This window comes from Musca domestica, unplaced genomic scaffold, assembly GCF_030504385.1.
Source record: "Musca domestica strain aabys unplaced genomic scaffold, Musca_domestica.polishedcontigs.V.1.1 141, whole genome shotgun sequence".
Lineage (NCBI taxonomy): Eukaryota > Metazoa > Arthropoda > Insecta > Diptera > Muscidae > Musca > Musca domestica.
In genome coordinates, this window is record NW_026712194.1 from 880,120 (window position 1) to 899,451 (window position 19,332).

Consider the following 19,332-nt stretch of genomic DNA (forward strand, 5'->3'; position numbering starts at 1 on the left):
TTTTCCCTTGGAACTGGATAAAAATAAATATATACACAATTTATTTATGTTATGTTATATTATTTTATTTTATTCATTCTCTTCTTAAAGTTTCATGCAGATTATTCCCTGTTGCACAAGTGGTGGTTTCAACCCTGTGTTATTATAATTTTTTTTTCGATTTTATTAATAGTCTACTATGAACTTTGTTACACAAAATCTACTGTCTTATAGTACAAACACTGACGCGACAGACACGCCAAGGAAATAATGTGCTGAAAATAGAATTGTTGGGTTGGGATGGAGATAGGGGAGAGGAAGAAAGTACATACAAATTCTACAAGGCACATATAATTTTGTTGTATTTGCTATTTTAGCAGCCAATGCATAAATTCCAATAAATAAGTACGATATTAGACGAGAACTTAAGCCTATAAAGTATTCATGTTTGGTAAAAACATAGTCTAGAGTAATTATAAAAGCCCATGGTTTACATACATAGGTATTTTTACATAACATTATTTACATTTAAACTAGAACTAGGTATTGAAACTAAAAATCGGGATCGTAATCTCGCGGATAACGCGACCTGCCATTTTGATTGTTATACGTATACATCTGATGGGCATCCGCAAATGCATCAGGATACTGGAACTGGTGGCCATACATTTGCTGTTGGTGTTGTATACTAGCGGAGTATTGAGAGTGAGGCTGGTGCTTCAGAGAGCGCTGCAATGAATCTCCTTTGTGAGAGTAATTGTTCTGCGAATCGTAATAGTAGTCACCATGGCGAGTTGAACGCCAACTGTCATAAATATTAGAGCCACTGCTGTCGTGCAAGGAATTGGTAAATCGCTGAAGAGAAAACACAATGACATGATTTGGTTATGCGTCGTATCATTTCAAATTTGGATATAAATGGACATACCTTGGGCTTTATGGGTTGCTTTGTGTCGTTCCAGGCATCATCTATGTTATAGAAATCATCCACACCGTAATTGTCTACGCCTCCCATATGATTGATCTTTAGGTCGTTGATCATGTCATTAGTAAGAGGAATGGGTGCCTTCTTTGCCCTCTTTTGGCGATTGAGAAGCTGTGTAGTAAATAGAAAACTGTTGCAACAATCTGGATTCAAAGAGTTTGATTTGTAGCTCTAACTTACGACTGTAACGCCAAATATAACAACAAATGCTAGAGAACCCACGCCAATAACGATTACCACAATCGCCCATTGTGGTATCAATAAATCTTCCTCGGCGAATTCCACATTGGGAGTAAGTGATTTTGGAATAACTGTAGACAAGTTACATATATAAGGGATGCAGTGAATTATTTCGATGCCTCCGATTTGATGGATGTCTCTTACCTGAAAAATCGGTGGCAACTGGATCTATGATATATTTGCCCATAACAAATGATTGCTTGACTAGTTTTTCACCTTTTGACCCAGGGTCTTCATTGTCGTCGTTATCCGTTTCGTTTTCGGTTTCCGGCGGTACAATCGTCTGTGGCGTCAAAGCGTCATGGAATAGTTGCTTGATTTCCAATGTGTTAACGTCTTCCGTAACATTCGCCAGTTCAACGTAGTAGTCCACTAAAACACTGCCTTTGCTAAAGCTGTCTATACGAACCTTTTTGTACCACTTGTTTAGTTGGGGAGCCGTGGAATAGACTTCATTTAGCTGAATAGATATAGAAAATAATATGTGTGTCTAGGTTCTATATAACTAGAGTTTCTTAAACTTATACTTACTTGAGCTTCTACATCGCGGGCCAGAGTCTTCCATTCGACAGTGTTGTGATCCAGTAGTTCGGGTTTCCACGAAACGCCATCAATAATTTTGATGGTAGCTGCTAAATCACAGTCGGTGGTGCAAAAACCGGGTTTAGTTGGTTTTGGTGTGGTAGTTGTTGTAGTGGTTGTAGTTGTTGTTGTAGTCGTTGTTGTAGTTGATGACAGCAGATCACCCACGTCCACTGTGGCAGTTCTAGCCTGCTCCAAAAGTTTTTCTATAGAAATTGGTGTAGTCGAAGGAGTTGGCCATCCAGTGAACTCAGTTGTGGCGCGCGTCGGAGGACCTTTCTTAATGACGATAGATGGCGAATTAGATCCTTCACCGACGTCAGTAGATTTTGGCGTAGTTAGTCTATGAGCGCCCAAACGTTTATGGAATCCTTTGGGGAAAACAACCTTTAAGCCACCACTACCACTACCACCACCTGATCCACTTTCAGTCGAAATTGGAGGTTTTTCTGTTGTAGTCGTCGTCGTGCTGGTACTGCTTGTCAGTGACTTGGATGTTTCATTGCTGTTACTATTAGCTTTGAAGTCGGGAGGCAGCAAGGAGGCAACCTCTTTGAACTCGATCTTTTTAATTATGTCAACAGGCACCTGAGGCTTTGTTTCGGTTGACTTGAAATCCTTTGGTAACAACATGGATATATCTATGGGCTCAGGATCCGTTTTAATGCTGGGTTTTTTCGTTGTTCTCAGCTTGTATCCCGGTGGCAAGAATTTTGAAATGTCTTCCTCTTCTACTTTTTTAACTCCTGGTAGAGTTTGGCCCTCTGCATCTTTTCCATTCTCCTTCGTTTTAGTTTCACTCTCTTTGGGCGTTTCTGGGGTAGATGATGCTGGCGTAGATTCCGTCAACTGGTAACCTGGTGGTAAAAATTTAGATATATCATCTACCAAAGCTATGTCTGGCTTTGGAGTCGTCGATATCTGCTTATAGTCTTTTGGGAGCAGCTTATCTATGTTATCGTCGAATGTGATTTTGCTAAGGATGTCGTCCAAGCTGTTAGACTGTTTTTCCGTTGTTGTTGGTAATTTATATCCCTTTGGGAGAAGGCTTGCCAGGGAAACATCCTGAGCTGGAATTCCGGTGTTCTTAAAAGACCTACTTATGGTGGAGTTGCGTGCTGGCTTTCGGGACTCATCTTGCTCTTGCTTGGCATTTCTTTCTGTTGTTGTGGTAATTTTTCGGTCCTTAAATGAGACCTTTGACTTATTATAACCCGGAGGAAGCAAACTAGTGAGTTCGTCCATTTCAGCTTCATCGAAATGGTGCACCTTAACCTTGGGTGCCGATGTTGTTTTCGGTTGGAATTTGCGAATGTTTGGTGCAAATTTCGAAACAGCTGTCGATGTTGTCGGTTGAGTTGAAACGTCCATTTGGCTGATTATTGGGTATTGCCCAGCCAGGAGTCCACTAGATAGTTCTGATTGTACGCGATCTAATTTGTCAATGATGCTTTCTGTGGAAGACGACACCTGTGTTGATGATGTGTTCTCGGACGACTGTTCAATACGCACTGTGGTACTTGCTTCAGATTCTTCACTGCCATTGTGCTGTTCGGAGACACTGTCCTGATCTTTCTTGTTGGCCTTTGCCTTGGCATTTCGCTCTAATTCGGATAGAGATTTCTTAGACTCCTCCTGTTGAATGGCAGGGAAGGGTAAAAAGCGAGCACCGTTAATACTTCGGCTGGTCTGAATGGAAGCAACGACGACGTAGCCCTCGGTAGCGTTATTCTCTGAGCTTTCTTTCTGAGCAGGAGGCGTTGGTGTAGTTGTAGCTTCCCTTTCCGCATCGAAGTTTTCTTCAGAAGCGGGCGAAGATTTGGTTTCAGTAAAGATAGCCTCCTCTTCCATTGGGAGTGTAGTAGTTCTTGGTGTAACAGGTGGTATAATAAGAGTCGTGCCATTAACGATTGTCTTACTTGTAACAACTGTGATTACTTCTCTAATCTCTAGCTCAGGTTCTTCCGTGCTTGCTGGTGGTATTGTTGTCATTTGGATTTCTCCGCTATTCAATTGATCCGACTCGTTATATCCTTCAGCACTATCTCCTTCGTCGTCCATTTCTTCATATTCTTCTTGGTCGTACTCAGCACTCGTCTCGTTCAAGTGACCTTCACCTGCTGCTTCGGTTGTTGTAATCTCTTCCGTGGCAGCCACAGCCTTTTCATCATCGAGCGTCGGCACACGTTCTGTAGTAGTCGTTGTAGTAGTAACTGACATATCTACAGACAATGGAGCTGTTGTTGTAGTAGTAAGTGGTATTACTGTTGCTTGAACTTCGTCCTCATCCAGCTCATGGTACTCTTCTTCAGAGTCGGATGGCTTTAGGGTTGTATTCTCCAACTCACTCGAATCTACTAAAGTAGTATTTTCTTCATTGCTATCTTCGCCATCTTCCTGGCTTTGTGCATACTCATCGGAATAGTTTTTCTCATAATCCTCATCGGACTCTACTGCTGCTGATGTTTCATGTCCGGCTGTGTCGACCGTGGCATTTGTATTGCCAGCAGTTTCTGTCACACCATCGGACTTTGGCGTATCTGCTTCGGGTGGCTTATGGTTGAGACTCGCTTCGGCTTCGTGTAGCTGTAATTTCTCCAACACAACTTCCTTCACATCGTCCCCTGCGGTTTTATTATTTTCAGACATCTCTTCTTCGTCCTCATAGCTAGTGCTTTCATTTTCTTTGCGTGCAAGCTGAGTTTGTGGCAGAGCCGGCCTAAAGGGCGTCGACGAGGGGGAAATCTGCTGTTTCAGTATTTGACTTTTCAGTGGAATTTTAATACGTCCCGGCTTAGGCGGTGCATAAGGTTTCTGTATCTTGGAACTTTGTATTGGCTCATTCACTTCCCGACTAATAAAGGCAGGTCTTCGACTGGTGAATTTGTTTTGTGCAACCCTACTGAGCTCGGGGTTGTTGGAGCGTAGACTGCTCGGCGATGGAGAAGCTTTGAAAGCGTTCCTGTTGGAACCGAAGCGATTGTATCGTTTGGTGGACGTGCTCTCAGTCGACGTAGTCGGTGTGCTTGGTGTATTGGATTGGAAACGTGTTCGCGTATTGCGAAAGGGCGATTTTTGTGGTGATGCCGGGCCGGCTGGACTATCCGAAGAGTGCAAAGCAGGAACGGCAGGTCGATTGCGGTTCGCACTTGGTTGGAACCCTCCACTGCCGAACGGGCGTGCGGCTGAACTACCAAAACCCGTAGAAGGCAAGCGATTGGACGACTGTTTGTCTCCCTAAAATAGATGGACAGGTTAAAAATAAATAGAAGCAACTTGATTTGTTTTCACCCATTCGGAAAAATGTTTTTAATCTATGTATGTGAACTATTTCCGCCATACTCCCATGAAATTAATAGCCTTAATAATGAAGATGATGACTTCTAGCAGCAAATTTATACACACATAGATACATAGGTAGATATGAATGCATGCGCATGATTTGGCTGATTTGGCAATAACATTAAATGCAATGCCATTTCGGCTTGCTTGTGGTTTCACCAGCTCCGAAGAGAGCCGGGGACGAGGAGTGGTTCAACAAAACTTAAAAAACTAAACCAAACTATTTCGCCATTCTTAAGAAAACTGCTCTGGTTTCATGCGAACTATTCATGTTATTTCAATATTATTTGCGAAAATGAATGGCAACCAACAATAGTTCCAATGTTTTGAAATTACTGTTTTTTCTTCTTGTTCGTTGGAGCAAAACCTAAAATATTCCCACGTCCCACGGTGTTGTTGGGTACATGGATCTAATGCCGTTGTGCTTGTTGGCGTAGCGTTTGTGTATCTTTGCCATTACTCCACATTTGCTTCGCACTCTTTTCTTATTATTCGGTGATGGAGGTGGCGGTGGTGGCGGCAGCGTCGCTGTCGACGGCAGAATGGAAGTATGTATCTTTAAATTTAATTGGTGGTCTCAAATACCAAAAATCAGTTCATTTGTAATTCCAACAAACATCATGGAATCAACTAAGGCAGGCCGACACACACACACACACACACTAACACAAACACCACACATGTGATGACGAAATCAATGCTGGGAGTGACATTGCACAGAGCAACAGTTACATGAAAATAATCAAAACATGACAGCAAATCGACTCGGATGCACAAAGATGTAATAATTGCAGTTCAGCAGAAAGTGGGATCATTTCAAATAGCGACAAGGTTAGGTGTGAAGTAGGCAATTAAATTGGGGGCGTAGGTGAAAGTAGACGGTCGGGGAGATGCAAATACGACGAAATAACTTACCACGGACTCAGTGAATTGCTGAGCGAATTGTGTCTGTTGGTGAGGGATATTAGCTCTCTGGGGTACGAAACCGTTACTGGGTTTAAATGATTTTGCACGCACTGATGATGAACTACCCGTTGCAGGAACACCAAACGGCCTTGGCGATATGTCGTAGTAGTCATTGTTGCGATTATTCTGAAAAAAAAAAAAAAAACAGATTCATACCTTATAAATTATTTGTCGTTTCCATTGAATCAAAAATAATTCTGCTGCTGCGCAAAAATACGATACAATAATGGACATTCATTAACCACATCAATCGTGTCTAAATTATTGGATAACACCATGAGCGTGAGGTGCGAAAGGAACGTTATTTCAAACTGTAGATGAAGGTAATTTTCAACATTCGGTTTGAATCTAACCTTGTTTCTTAATTGTAACAAGGTCAATATGTTAAGATCACAGCCGAAGTGTGTGCGCACTAAAAATCAATTGATTTTCACAATTCGAACGTGAATTTTTTGACAACATGCGCAACTACGGAACTGTTTCGGACAGTTTCAAAAGTGCAAGAATGTACTGGTTTTCCTTTAATGATATTGAAAAGATGCAGAACTACGGGAGTCTTGCAGGTTCTGGAACAGACTAGTTATAAAATAAATCTTCATCTTCAATTTGACATCAAGCTTTGTTCTATACATCGACATTATTTAGTTCTACTTAATTGCCATTTTTTAAATAAAATTACCTATGTTTTTATAAAACCAACCTTGAGGGTGGTTTTGAGATGTCTTTGGTTTGAATAAAATACGTATCAAAGTATAGGTTCCACTCTTACCGTATATTGAGGATTGAAGGGCGAAAACGCTGGGGACGTCAATGGCTGACTCTGCGACTTTGCCTCATTGCCTAGGAATAAGATTTGCTCCTGATATGACCCAGGCTGACCAGCACCACTTCTGTATTGTCTCCCGTTCTGGTAGTGGGAAGAGGGAACAAAACGATTTTGCGTATTTGAATTGGACAAATAATATTCTGAAATGAAAAAAGGGAGAACAATTTTATTTTTTTATTTGTTGATAAAAACATATATATACATATATGTGCTTTCTAACTAGGCATTTCCGCCTCTCAACTGGAAGAATGTAGAACCTTCCACGGCAAAGTCTGAAAATAAATCTGTCATCAACCCCTCTATATATTCGTTAGAGACCGCATGAAGTCTGCCTGTCCGTCTTCTACAATCATACAATATAGATCTTTCACGTTACCTCCTGCCTATGGCCCCCATGTTATTCCCTTTTCCTAATTACGAACTTACATATATATAACAATCAAGGAAATCGTTTAGGGTTGTAACCTAGGCTCCACACATACTTAGCCGATCCGAGAGGAACATCCAGCCGAGACATTCAGCATGGTCTGGGACAAAACATTGACCTGCCCATACAAGTATTTTCACATATGTTTGCAGATACCTACATGCTTTCTGTATACATTTAGAATAATATTGCGGTGATTGCCGCCCTGTTTATAATAAATTCCGATTTGCTAAGCTGTTAGATTAGAAATATATTAACAACTAGAGCGTCTTACTTCACTGCTACCTGTGGCATTCAAGCGAATAGTCGACGCTTGTGGCCATTAATGCCCACAATTTGTTAGCCAAAGGAAGAGGTACCAATGGAATTTTCCGATCTAGAAATAGTTGTTTTAACCGAAACATTTCCATAGTGGCAAGTGAGCGGATTTACTCACTTTGTTGTAATAATTAATAATTTTACAAATACTTTGTTTTTCTTTTGTTTAATTTTTTGGCCGAACTAAAATAGCCCGTACATATTGAGCTTTGCTTAAAACATTCCCAGTGAATCAAATTTCAATGGAATGCCTAAAACTTGTTGTTTCCCATGTGTCAGAAGAACAACAACTCGATCAGTGGCATAGGCACTGCTGCACCCCAATACATGCGCTTTGTAACTGTCTATTGGTCATCTGCAAGGGATATCAAGTTGTAGGGTTGCATACATTACGATGCAGATTAAAGAGCGCCCTAGTTGGTTTTATAGCTTTGTGCCTTAGTGTCAGAAACTGGTTAACAACACAAGGCAAACTGGTGAAACATCAATTCTGCTGTCCGTTTTATTCCTTGTCCACATTGTACTGCATTTTAATGTCCAATTGTTAAGGTGTGCTAAGTGATTTTGATGATTTAACGACATTGTTCTATGGATTTGTTTTTGGAGTTCGTAATGGACGCCACCTCCCCCGGTAGCAAATTGTCTATATAGTTCCTTGTTTCCGTATAGCCCTCATGTAACGGCACCTACCGATAAGAAGGGGTAGCCACATTTCTTACAGAGATTTTTTGTTATAAGATTGTAGTCCTCAAAGAACACTTTATTTTTTTTTTCAGAAGTCATCCACCTGTGTCAGTATACATATGTATGTATGTACATAATAATTTTTCGTCTTTAGCTAATTTAGAAATGTTTGGTGTATTAAAAATATTCTTTGTAGGTATTTTACAAAATGCGAGGGCGTTGATTTTGAACTCAATGTTGCTAAATCACTTCGGAAAAGAACACAACACGACATATTTAATCTGTATTTCTAAATTAGTCATAGATACTAATATATACATATATATAGTTTTGTCTTTGGCTAATTTCCAAATGATAATTATTTCCTCTGCCTCCCTCATATATGTATTTTAAATTCAATTATGCCAGCTGTAGTCGCCATTGGTTTAAGTTTCTTGTTTGCTGGGGCTGGGGTTCTATTAAATTTACCTTAATTTCATCTGGAATCAGAGGAAAATTCAACACAAATTGCATGCCATGGAGTTATTACCTCCTTTTTATGTTTTCGCCTCACATGTACAGGGTGAGATAAAAAAAAAACTGCAACCAACTTCAGACTGCTGTTAAAATTATTCCAGTGACAGCTCATTATATTGTTTACAAGAGTACAAAAGCACTTTGGTGAGACTTTTCCAGAAAAAAGTTATTCGTGTCTCGTACCATCGCTCGTTACCGTGATACTGGTAGCGTAGCCCGACGTCAAGGAAGTGGACGGAAGGAAACAGTAACATCAACAGAAATGGTTCGAAAAGTAAAGCAGCGACTTGATCGAAACCGCGTCGCAGTGGCCGAAAAATGACTCGTGAGCTGAACATATCGCAATATTCCATTCGGCAAATATTGAAAAATGAGCTCGAGGTAAAGCCATTGAAATTCCAAAAAGTGCAAGAACTTAAACCGCAACGGAAAGAAAATAGACTCAAATGAGCTTAAGAGTTGCTTCGCTTGGCTGAAAGTGGCTCAGCTGCAAATGTGCACCTTCGGTGGGCCACCAGAACTGAATCGCCGGCCATGGTGATGGTGTGGACCAGAGATGGGATTGAATGCAATTTTTATTTTCTATGAATGCATTCACAAAAATAGAGCATATTGTTGTCATCTCACATCGCTTCGGAACAACAGCACACAACACCATTCTTCAGAAAAGAATGCAATGAAATCAATGCATTGCATTGCTTGTCATCTGGTTATGTCATAATCAAGCGAATAATCGTACTGTTGTTTGATTTAAGCATAAATGATTTTGTTAAGGAACATTTTACATCAAGTTCAATAAAAATCCTAGGCAACTTTTGTCATAATCCATTGCAATATTCAAATGTGAAAACTTCAAAAAAAACGGTGAATAATGTAGTTAAAATCAAATAAACCATTATATGGGGGCTATACGAAGTCCTTCATCTGCATAGACAATTTTCTGTCACTGGCTGTAGCATCCTTTACGAACTTCCAATACCAAATGTAACGGCTCTAAAAAAACAGTGTGTCAAAAGGCAATCATCTAAAATAATGAGGGCACTTTAAAGCAACGAAATTAGCTCATTTTGTCGAATAAATGCATGCCAATAGCAATGAAAGAAAGAATGCATAAAAAATATGAATCATTTCATTCCGAACTCTGGTGTGGACCGCCATAACAACCGATGGTCGCTCTCCGCTCGTATTAATCGATCGTGACATCAGAATAGTTACCGAATATTATTGCGAAAATATTCTGGAGGATGTATTAAAGCCTTGAGCAAAATACTGCAAAACAACATTCGGGCAGCGTGTGACTTTCATTGGTTTCATTGTCCGTTTGAAGGTTATAATTCGTGCCAAAGGTGACCAATTCGAACAAATCTAAATTTATTTATAAGTTTGATGCTATTTCCGACATTTTTTGCTTTCATTCAATAAAATTTAAAAAAAAATAGGAAAAAAAATCATGGCAAGTAATTCAGCAATGCAATCCACAGCTTAAAATCTCAAGAATGTTACTCAGATACTGGGGTGGGTGGATGGCATTGTCCCACCCACCAGTCGAGAAATGTGAACAACATTTTCTTTTGGAACTTGACTTTTTAGTAATAAAATAAAATGACCTTTATGGTTTTCTGACGTGCTGCGACTTGTACGTGCACCAACGGCCAAAAAAAAAAAACGTACGAAATATGGATTTGAACTAAACTCTAGCAATGAGTTCAATTTTGGTCAACAATTATTTATTCGATGGCACGTTGCATGGGTTTTGCTTTCACCCTTCCATACAGCGTTTTGCAAGCTTCCGCTGTGGGGCTATTACATGAAATTTGATAATTTTGCTCATTTATTTTCTTTTCTTTTTTTAAGTTTTAATTTGTTTGCTATCGACATGAAGAGCGGATATTTAGCCAAGCTTTAGTCATACAAAGCAGACTTGATGTTCTTGAAGTTATTTAAGTTTTATTTGTTGTTGTTGTTACTTTATAAGCAGGAATTGTAAGACAGTTTATGTAACTCCTGGTTAATAAATTCTCTGATCGATCATAGGAGTGTTTCTGTTCCATTACTTGATTGTCCACATTCCAATTCTGCTGGTGGTGTCACCAACAACTATCAGCGAAGTGGTAGTCGTCGCCCATGCATACATACATACATACAACCATTATAGTTCATATAATGTAGCCCGATATCTTTGCCAGCCACTCAGCAGCTTGTCGTTTCTCCAAAACTGGTTTGAAATGAATGCAAAAATCTCTCGTTTGTCGGATGAAATTTCAATGAAGTGATCGCTTACTTAAGTTTATGTTTTCCAGCGACTGAATTTGACTTCTTTCTAGAGGCACCAATGTTTCGTTTCGTTTCGTTTTGTTTTGTTTTGCTTTGTTTTTATGTCCAGCGTCGGTTTCTGTCCGATGTGATGTAATTTTCTTCGTTCGCATTATGTAGCCAGCTTGTGTTTGGAAATGGCCTTTAATTTCTTTGAACTTCCTCTGGGATTTCATTATAATTAATAACTCAAATAACAATAATGATGAGCATGCCATCATTAGACAGGCAGGCATTCCTACAAATTATGCGCTCGCTTCGTTCGCATCGTTATTGAAATATTTGGTCAAGCCAATGACATAATGAAATACTGAAGGCACACATAAATGTTTGTATGTATGTATATATGTGTGTATGTCTGCATATACAAATGGTTGTTTAAATATATTTTCGATTTTTAATCGGATGATTATCGTCTCTTAATATAAGACATGTAAACACTGCGGTACGTTTGACCGGGCCACGCTTTTGTTCAAAGGTTCAACTTTTTCAAAACCCTAAAAAACGGGGAACTCCAGCTACACCGTGAAACGGTGTGATCAATTGAAATATGAAATTAATTGATACTCTTTAAAATCGGGCGGTGCCGTTTATAAGGAAATATTTTTAGATAATTTCTTCATCCAAATTCCAAAGACTTTATACCTTTCTGCTTCTTGAACCGTAGAATAATTGCCACATTAGGTGCGTTTTCGGTATCAAGTTTTTCAACAAGTAGTTTGCCCCTCTGCAAAAAATGGAGATCAAATTTTGGGTGGGAAACTATTGCTCCCTTTCGATAAGAAAGCCCCTGATCGCCCCATTTAAACACCTAAAAAAACCCATAAACTTGATAAAGTATAGTTTTGAAACATTATACTATAAATGTAACTGAAACAAATTACGGCATGCCATGCTGCACTGACATTTGAGGTCTAATGCCCGAAAATCCACTGGCCCGTACATTTGCAAGCACTCAAGTGCAACAAAACTGAACCGTAGCTAACATAACCCATAATAATTGCGAAGGGTTAACAAATATTTTAGTCAAGTTGTTTGTGGCCCAACGACAAATCGCAACAAGTGTTTTATTCGATGTTTTGACGCTCATGGCAAATAAATTGTCAATTTGCTAATTGTTGTGTTAAATGGATGGAGGCGCGTTTTTGCTCTGGCTTGTTAACTGGCAACGGCGATAATATACTACCCCCAAAGCGTTTAAATGTTCACTCCAACCGCAGTTCATTTTACCATAACGAGCAGTTACCGTTGTTACCGTTAAGTTATGCCATCCGATTAGAATCATCGGCTAATTGGGGAGAACGTGAAAATCGTTTTGTGACATGAGATGTGCGAGTTGTTTTTTACTATCTAACGTTTTGTTGTGTCATGTTAGAGGAGACTAGACCCCATGGGTCTTCTTGGTGTGCCCCTAATGATATCGTCGGTGTCGGCAATTACATAATCTACGATTTTCCGTTTGTCAAGTTCAGCAGAAGAGCCATAAGCTGAGCTTAATGTTTGACAACGACAACTTTCATTTAATTGGTTTCACTTGACATTGCTCGCGCTTAACTTTCAGTTTTCTCTGACAGTAAGTGTTGCGTTTGTTGTCTCATTTTCGCAACGGACAATGTCACACGGTACCACAACAAGACCATGGCTGCGATTCCATTGTTTTAGTGGTACGAATTATGAATGGAAAAGGAAAACAACCAACTGTCATTTCATATTTCCTAATCAACGAAATGAAGAAAGTGAATTGTGAATGTACGGCTGTGTGTCACAGCACTGAACGCGATGTAGTATTGTTGCCGATAACAAACGACAACTACAAAGAAACATCTTTCAGAAGTTATGTAAATAGAGTTCTTTACGCAAACTCACAACTAGAGTCCAGTCTCTCAATCTACAGGCATACATATTTTTGAATCCCAGATTTTATCCAAGGATGTGATAAATTCAAATTTCAATTGATTTGTTTTGGAATATTCATAGATTTGAGTTGTTACAGCGCGCTACAGAAAAAAAAACAGTTAAGTTTCGGACAAAACAAAGTACAACTCTGAAGTAACTTTACATATCAGATTTTACATTTGCTACAGGGTAGGACAAGGCCTACATAAGTTCGGCCAAGAAGTCTACTTTTGACAACAATTTGCGACTTGACTATCTTTGAATTTCCACTCACATTATGTCTTTTGTCAGATAGATCCTTAGACCTTATATAGGCCATGGAGTAGAACTAGATAAGCAACCTCGTGCGATCATTTGTTTACAAAACAATACATCTGTACTCAATGTCAAAATGTATATTCGGGAATTCGACAGGGTAAATTACAGAAATTGCTCGGCTGGATATGCTTACCTGAAATGAGCTTATTATCCTAATCTCAACATGGTTTCGTGTTCAGAATATTTTTAATTGAAAACTCAAAAAACAATTTAACTATCGACATTGTAATGGTCCTGTAGTTCATTATTTTTTAATCGCTAATTTGTTTCTTCATTAAGAGTCAAAACAGGTAGAATGTTAAGGAATGAATTTATTTGATAATTTATCCGAATGCAACCACCATTTAGATCATAAGTTAGCAGATGTTTTCCCAACCTAACTGCAAATTTTTTTACATTTCCGAGTTTCGGGAGGCAACGTATAAGGACATTGTGAAAACGATTGATTTCAATGAGAATGAACAATGTCAATTCTGTTGGATAAAATCAAAATATGTGACCTTCGGTGGTACCGATTTATGGAGGCTACATCGTGTTCTCAAAAATTTACAATAACCCCCCCTAATATAACCCCCTTTAATGGGGGAGGGTGGGGGATTGTATATGAAAATAAATTTTCTATTCTATTTTCCCATTACCCAAATACACGCAGATATGAATGGAAATTGCTTTGACAGATCATAAACAGCACAAGGAAGATATTATAATTAGATGATAATTATTGCCTGGTATTGGTGTGGCGTGGGTAGGGGGGCAGTCGTTTCGCTTCATACCAAAATATATTTTTACACAATCAGAAACCAATACCGATGCAAACCAAACAACCCATTTTGCTTTCAAAGTGTTTTTCTGCAGCAGAAATGGCCAACAACAGGTGTCTAGATTTATGTAAGCTCTATCGGCGCAAACTAAGCCTGAATACTACCACCAAGTAGCTGCTAATGGCTACCCACTGGTGTGTTTCTTTCTTAGATCCAGAAATCGGCTTGCTCGATTTACAAATATGCTATGTCCAAATCGAAGTAGCTTAGCAGCGAGTCAGTGCTGTTGAAAACAAGAAAAACTCGTTGGAAAATTTGTTTATTTACAATTTTATTGCAACGCCATTCCGACAGCAACGTTTACAGGCCATTACATTGCTCGGCCTCTGGTTGTGCTGTGCCAAAAACAGCACACAGCCACGAACAGCTGTAGACCCCCATCTCAAGAGAAACGTACTGCACCCGAGGCTGTGGTGGGCTAGTGTTATGCTCTAGAAAAACCATGTCGGTGGTAAGCTTTTTGCAACAAATAACAGCCGCAGACATAGATGCTGGCAGCTGAACATGAGACTGATTTTAAACAGTTTTTTGTTCATTTTGCTTTTACTTTTCCTGCAGAAATATTGGTCTCATTTATATTATTCAGTTTTTGTTGTTGCTGTTGTTTTCTACTGGCTATCTCATGGAAAAGACTTGAACGCAAAACAAAAGACTTAAGACACGAACACCGAAAGAATTTTTAGCAGGCAATGAAGTAGTAGATTTCCCTCGAAATCCACAAATCCACGGATGTGTTTGAGATTGCACACAACCACCGCGGAAGCGGAATTGAAATTAAATGTCAGTCAGGGACAAAATACAGAGATTATTTTTTTTTTCATAATTTTCTCGCCCCTCGAAGCTGGTGGCCGGCTAACATGCTATCAGGGTAATTTGATTAAATGTCATCCGAAAAAACCCTAACAATTGCAGTTGCATTGTAGCTTAAGTTGTCATCAGCTACCATTATTAGTAACATTTTATTTTCTAGTGGAGGCTTCATCCACCAGCGGTAAAATTCCAATAACAATTATTCATGGGAAACGACGAAAACAAAGACAAATTTTATTGATCAAGTTTTTGGTGAACCTTAAAAACGCTTTCAGCTAGCACTAAAACGAATTGTGGGCCGAAAATATTTGTGTTTTGCCGCAAAAAAGAATATCAAACAAACAATAGAGCCTCTTCTTCGAACGCTTGCCGACTTGCTAGCCAACAGCTCGAGCAAAGACTAAAGAAAACATTTGGTTTGTCTGCCACAATTGCCGTTGGAAACCTGTAGCAGACATCTAGCCTAAAGAAGAATTGATGCTATTGGAGCATGCTCCATAATTACTACACTTTACGGTTTTAATCATAGCGAACAAGTTGAGATGTGCGGCGGGACATAAGTCTTAGTTGCATTCGTTGCAATCAGCTTGTGCTTTCGAAAGCTATTTTGGATGGCGGACAAATTTGAGAAGAGCATCGCATAAAAGGAACGCTTGCGACACACAAAACGTGTGTTTTGAGTAAAACACCGTGTTTTATACATCTGCTGAGTCAAGACAAAGTACGTGGGAAATGAAAGCTTGAGCGAAGGAAGGAAAAGGCCTTGATTGGAGAAATAATGCAACTACAACTACAGTATTCCACATTACAATTAAGAACAAATAAGAAATTGTCTGATTGGAAAACCGATGCAATCGGGACGGTCGGAGCTCCCTCTAGAATTGGTACATTTTTGCATATTTTCTAAACATCTAGTATTTTGTCTGATGGAGAACTCGACGTGGTTTCGAAGAGCATTTCTGACTACGTCGCTGGGTTGAAAGAGACCGATTCTTTTCTTAAATACATATGTATTGTTCCGTGTTCCACAATTTGCTGGCGGTTAAGGACGTTAAAATGACCCTTTAAATAAAAAAGTAGTGTAATCTGTTTTCCTCAATGTCAGTTTCAACCCTAAACGTATTAACTGCAGCATTATTTGGAGTTTCGTTTGGTATTTATGGAATTCCATGATACACGGATCCGTGAGTTAACCACCACACTTTGCTGACCCCGTTCTTGTGTTCTACAGTCATAAATATTTCCCATTAAACCGACCCCAAAATCAACAGAAATACGTGTGACTAAATTATTTTGATTCTTCTGAAAGCGATTCATGCAAAATTCCATTAAAGCCAAAACAGAAACTCAGATACGCTTATCAAGATATACGCTTGCTGTTGTTTTTGTTGTAATTAAACAAGTGTAAGAGCCACTCACCTTGTGCGTCAACGCCAATAGCCATCAGTGTCGTCGCCAACATCGTCATCGCCATCATCGTCGTTAACCCCAGCCATGGCAGCGTTGCGGCCGCCACACACATCTTCACATTACGAAAAAGCCACCACCAACAACATGAAAAGTGTTGTTGGTGCGGTGGCTTTTTTATAGCCGGAAAAGTCATTATAAATATTTAACAACGAAGATTTCAACTCTTGAAGACGGCAAAAGAGAAGAAGAAGAGAACGGAAAAAAGAAATAAAAAACAAAAGACAAGTATTTTTTCTTTTTTTTTTCAGTTAAATGCACTGTTGAAGATTCATGTGGGGCGCTGCTAAATGAAAAAAAACAAAAAATATAGCTGTCAGCAGATTTGGCAGCGAATGTTTGCACTGCAAAAGTTCGACGGATGGCTATTTATTTGGGCAGGTACATAGGTAGCATTTTTCGGTAATTTTCTTTCATGCAGCGACACAATTCGGCTGTTTTTATTTGATTTTGGGATACAATTGACACCGTTACTTTACTTTTTATTAGACTATTATTTTCTTATGTTTTTTTCTGTTTTTATTGAATGAAACCAGTTTGTGTTTTGGTAGGTACCTATTTTTTTTTCTTTCCTAAAAATTCGAAATTGTGTTGTTTTTGTTGTTTCGCTGTTCACTCTTTATTCGCGTTTATGGGCGTTTTGCCATTTTGTTTTCTTACGTTTGTTTCATCAAGCACACATTTTTATTCATATTCCACATCCAATACATTTTGTAATTCACCTTGAGCGGGACAAAGCCGTTGCCAGTACACACAGACACACATACCTACATACATATGAATGTAGAAACATATCCATGTGTTGGTATCAGACATTCATTATTTCATCCACATGAAGTTGCTCTTTGTGTCAGGTTTCTCTTTTTCACAGTTGTTATTATTATTGTTGTTGCTGTTGTTGTTTTTGTTGCAGTTGTGATTTTGTTATTAGACGCTCATGCACAAGTTTGGATATTAATAACGCTATATGTACCATTTGCTGCTGAACTTCTCAACTGATATTTCTGAAAGCTTACATACCGAGATAGTTACATACAAATCGAACCAACCGATCAATCGACCGGGCCATAGACAACACTCACACACATACATACATACATACAACAAATCATATTTTTCTGTGATCTTAAAATAATTTCTTTTTTCGATTTTATTTTTTTTTCTACGTTTTTCTTCACTTGTCGCTGTTCGTTGGTTGTACGGCAGTGGTTTTCTTTGAGATCAAATACCAGTTGTCTGCCTCTGCGCGTTAAAGGTCACGCGTTGGCTTTTGCTATTTTATTCGCTATTAGCGCTCAACTTGCTTGCTCTTGCCGTTTTGACTTAAAACATAAACAGCCATAACGTCAAATGCTACGTCTGTTTGTTTGCCAGAGGTAAAACAATTAAATGTTAATGGTAAATGTAGCCAAGTATTTAGAATCAGACACAGAACAAAACCCGTCGATATCGATTTGTCATTTAGGTAGAGACCCTACCTGCCAATCCCCTGACTTAACTCAACAAGTTTCTTTGTTAAACAAATCTGGTTTTGAATTTGCGGCAAGAGACAGATGGAACGCGAAAGAAGGGTGACTAAGAGCAGAAATCCATTAACTATATGGACCAGCCATGTTTAGGGGAATGAGAATCAATCGTTTCCTAGCATTATTTAGGTATCAAACATAGATACAAACAAAATCGCTGGGGATTGAGGCTGAAGATTTTTTGTTATCAAACTCCTTTAGAAACCATTGGATTTTGCATTAGTCGTTCTCATCACAATACTATCCTCTATTAGAACACATTCCTTCTTTAACTCTGTAGGTATGCCATGAAATACCATGCCACATCATTTCATCTTGCCAACAGCTACAATCTCCTGTATTGAATTGGAGGAGTTTTGTGGATATTGGCGAAAGAGTGTAGGTAACGAGGCGATAAATTTTTAATATAATTTGGAAATATGGTACAGTCGGGCGGGTGCACTGGCACGGAACATAACATCATTTTTTCTCCTCTTGTAAAACACAGCATTTCCTTCAGAATCGCTTTGTTGTTGTTGTTTTCTTTCACAAAAGAAAGATTTAAGACACAAACATAGCCTCCTCTTTGCAAATTGCATCTTTTGATATCTTCATTTAATTTCATTTTTCGTCACAATAAACATAAGTTGGCATGTATGTATGTATGTACCCATGTCTTGAATTTATATCGGTATGTACACGGGGCGTATTTGTGGCTATGGACTTTTCACTAAGTACATGGATGCAACCCACTTCGAAATACATCCAACTGAACAGTCCGACTGGCCATCGTTGCCCATTCGAATTTCTTTGAATGCATTTGTTTTTTTTTTTTTTTGTAGTTTTTTTTTTTTATTATTCGCTTTTGAAGTGATTTTTATTCCGACATACGTAGGTATAGGTTTGGTATAGAAAATGAGGTGTAACACACTTTGCATATCAATCACTTATGGCTCGAACATCGGGGGGCATTTTACGCGATTAACAACAACAGCAACAAATGAAAAACACAGAAAAATATTTTCCAACCGTATTTGTGTCGCACGAAAAGGTACAATTTTTACGAAGTCATATCACTGTATTAAAGAAACTCACGAATACATTCTATATTGAGCGTGTGTTTGTGTTTTCGTGTGCTTGTGTGTGTGCATGTCATATGCATATTCGTGCACATGTATTGCTAATACCTCTTTGTCGATGTGTAAGTGCGCATGCGTGTAGTTATTTATTTTGTTAATTTTCTCAACCGACAAGTAAAACGTGAATGCTAGCTTTGCCGTCTAAGTTTTGCTCGGACCACCTCTCTGAAACGCGTATCACGACAGACTAAACTCAAG

General features: G+C 38.9%; 1 protein-coding gene across 3 annotated transcripts; it reads right to left on the bottom strand.

Moving 5' to 3' along the window:
* Window positions 1–39: 39 nt before the first annotated feature.
* Window positions 40–19,316, bottom strand: LOC101893431 (mucin-2). Of its 3 annotated transcripts, none has more exons than XM_005186507.4 (9): window positions 19,183–19,316; window positions 16,443–16,656; window positions 6,864–7,060; window positions 6,044–6,220; window positions 1,736–5,023; window positions 1,349–1,664; window positions 1,145–1,275; window positions 908–1,075; window positions 40–834 (listed from the first exon to the last, which is right to left on the bottom strand). In XM_005186507.4, the coding sequence occupies exons 2-9, from the start codon at window positions 16,624–16,626 to the stop codon at window positions 532–534; spliced, it is 4,764 nt and encodes a 1,587-aa protein (XP_005186564.2). In that variant the 5' UTR covers window positions 16,627–16,656; window positions 19,183–19,316; the 3' UTR covers window positions 40–531. The 3 variants fall into 3 exon arrangements, with proteins under 3 accessions (XP_005186564.2, XP_011293763.2, XP_011293762.2); XM_011295461.3 differs by having other exon boundaries at window positions 16,443–16,773; window positions 19,183–19,313; XM_011295460.3 differs by having other exon boundaries at window positions 16,443–16,776; window positions 19,183–19,312.
* Between the last annotated feature and the right edge of the window lie 16 nt (window positions 19,317–19,332).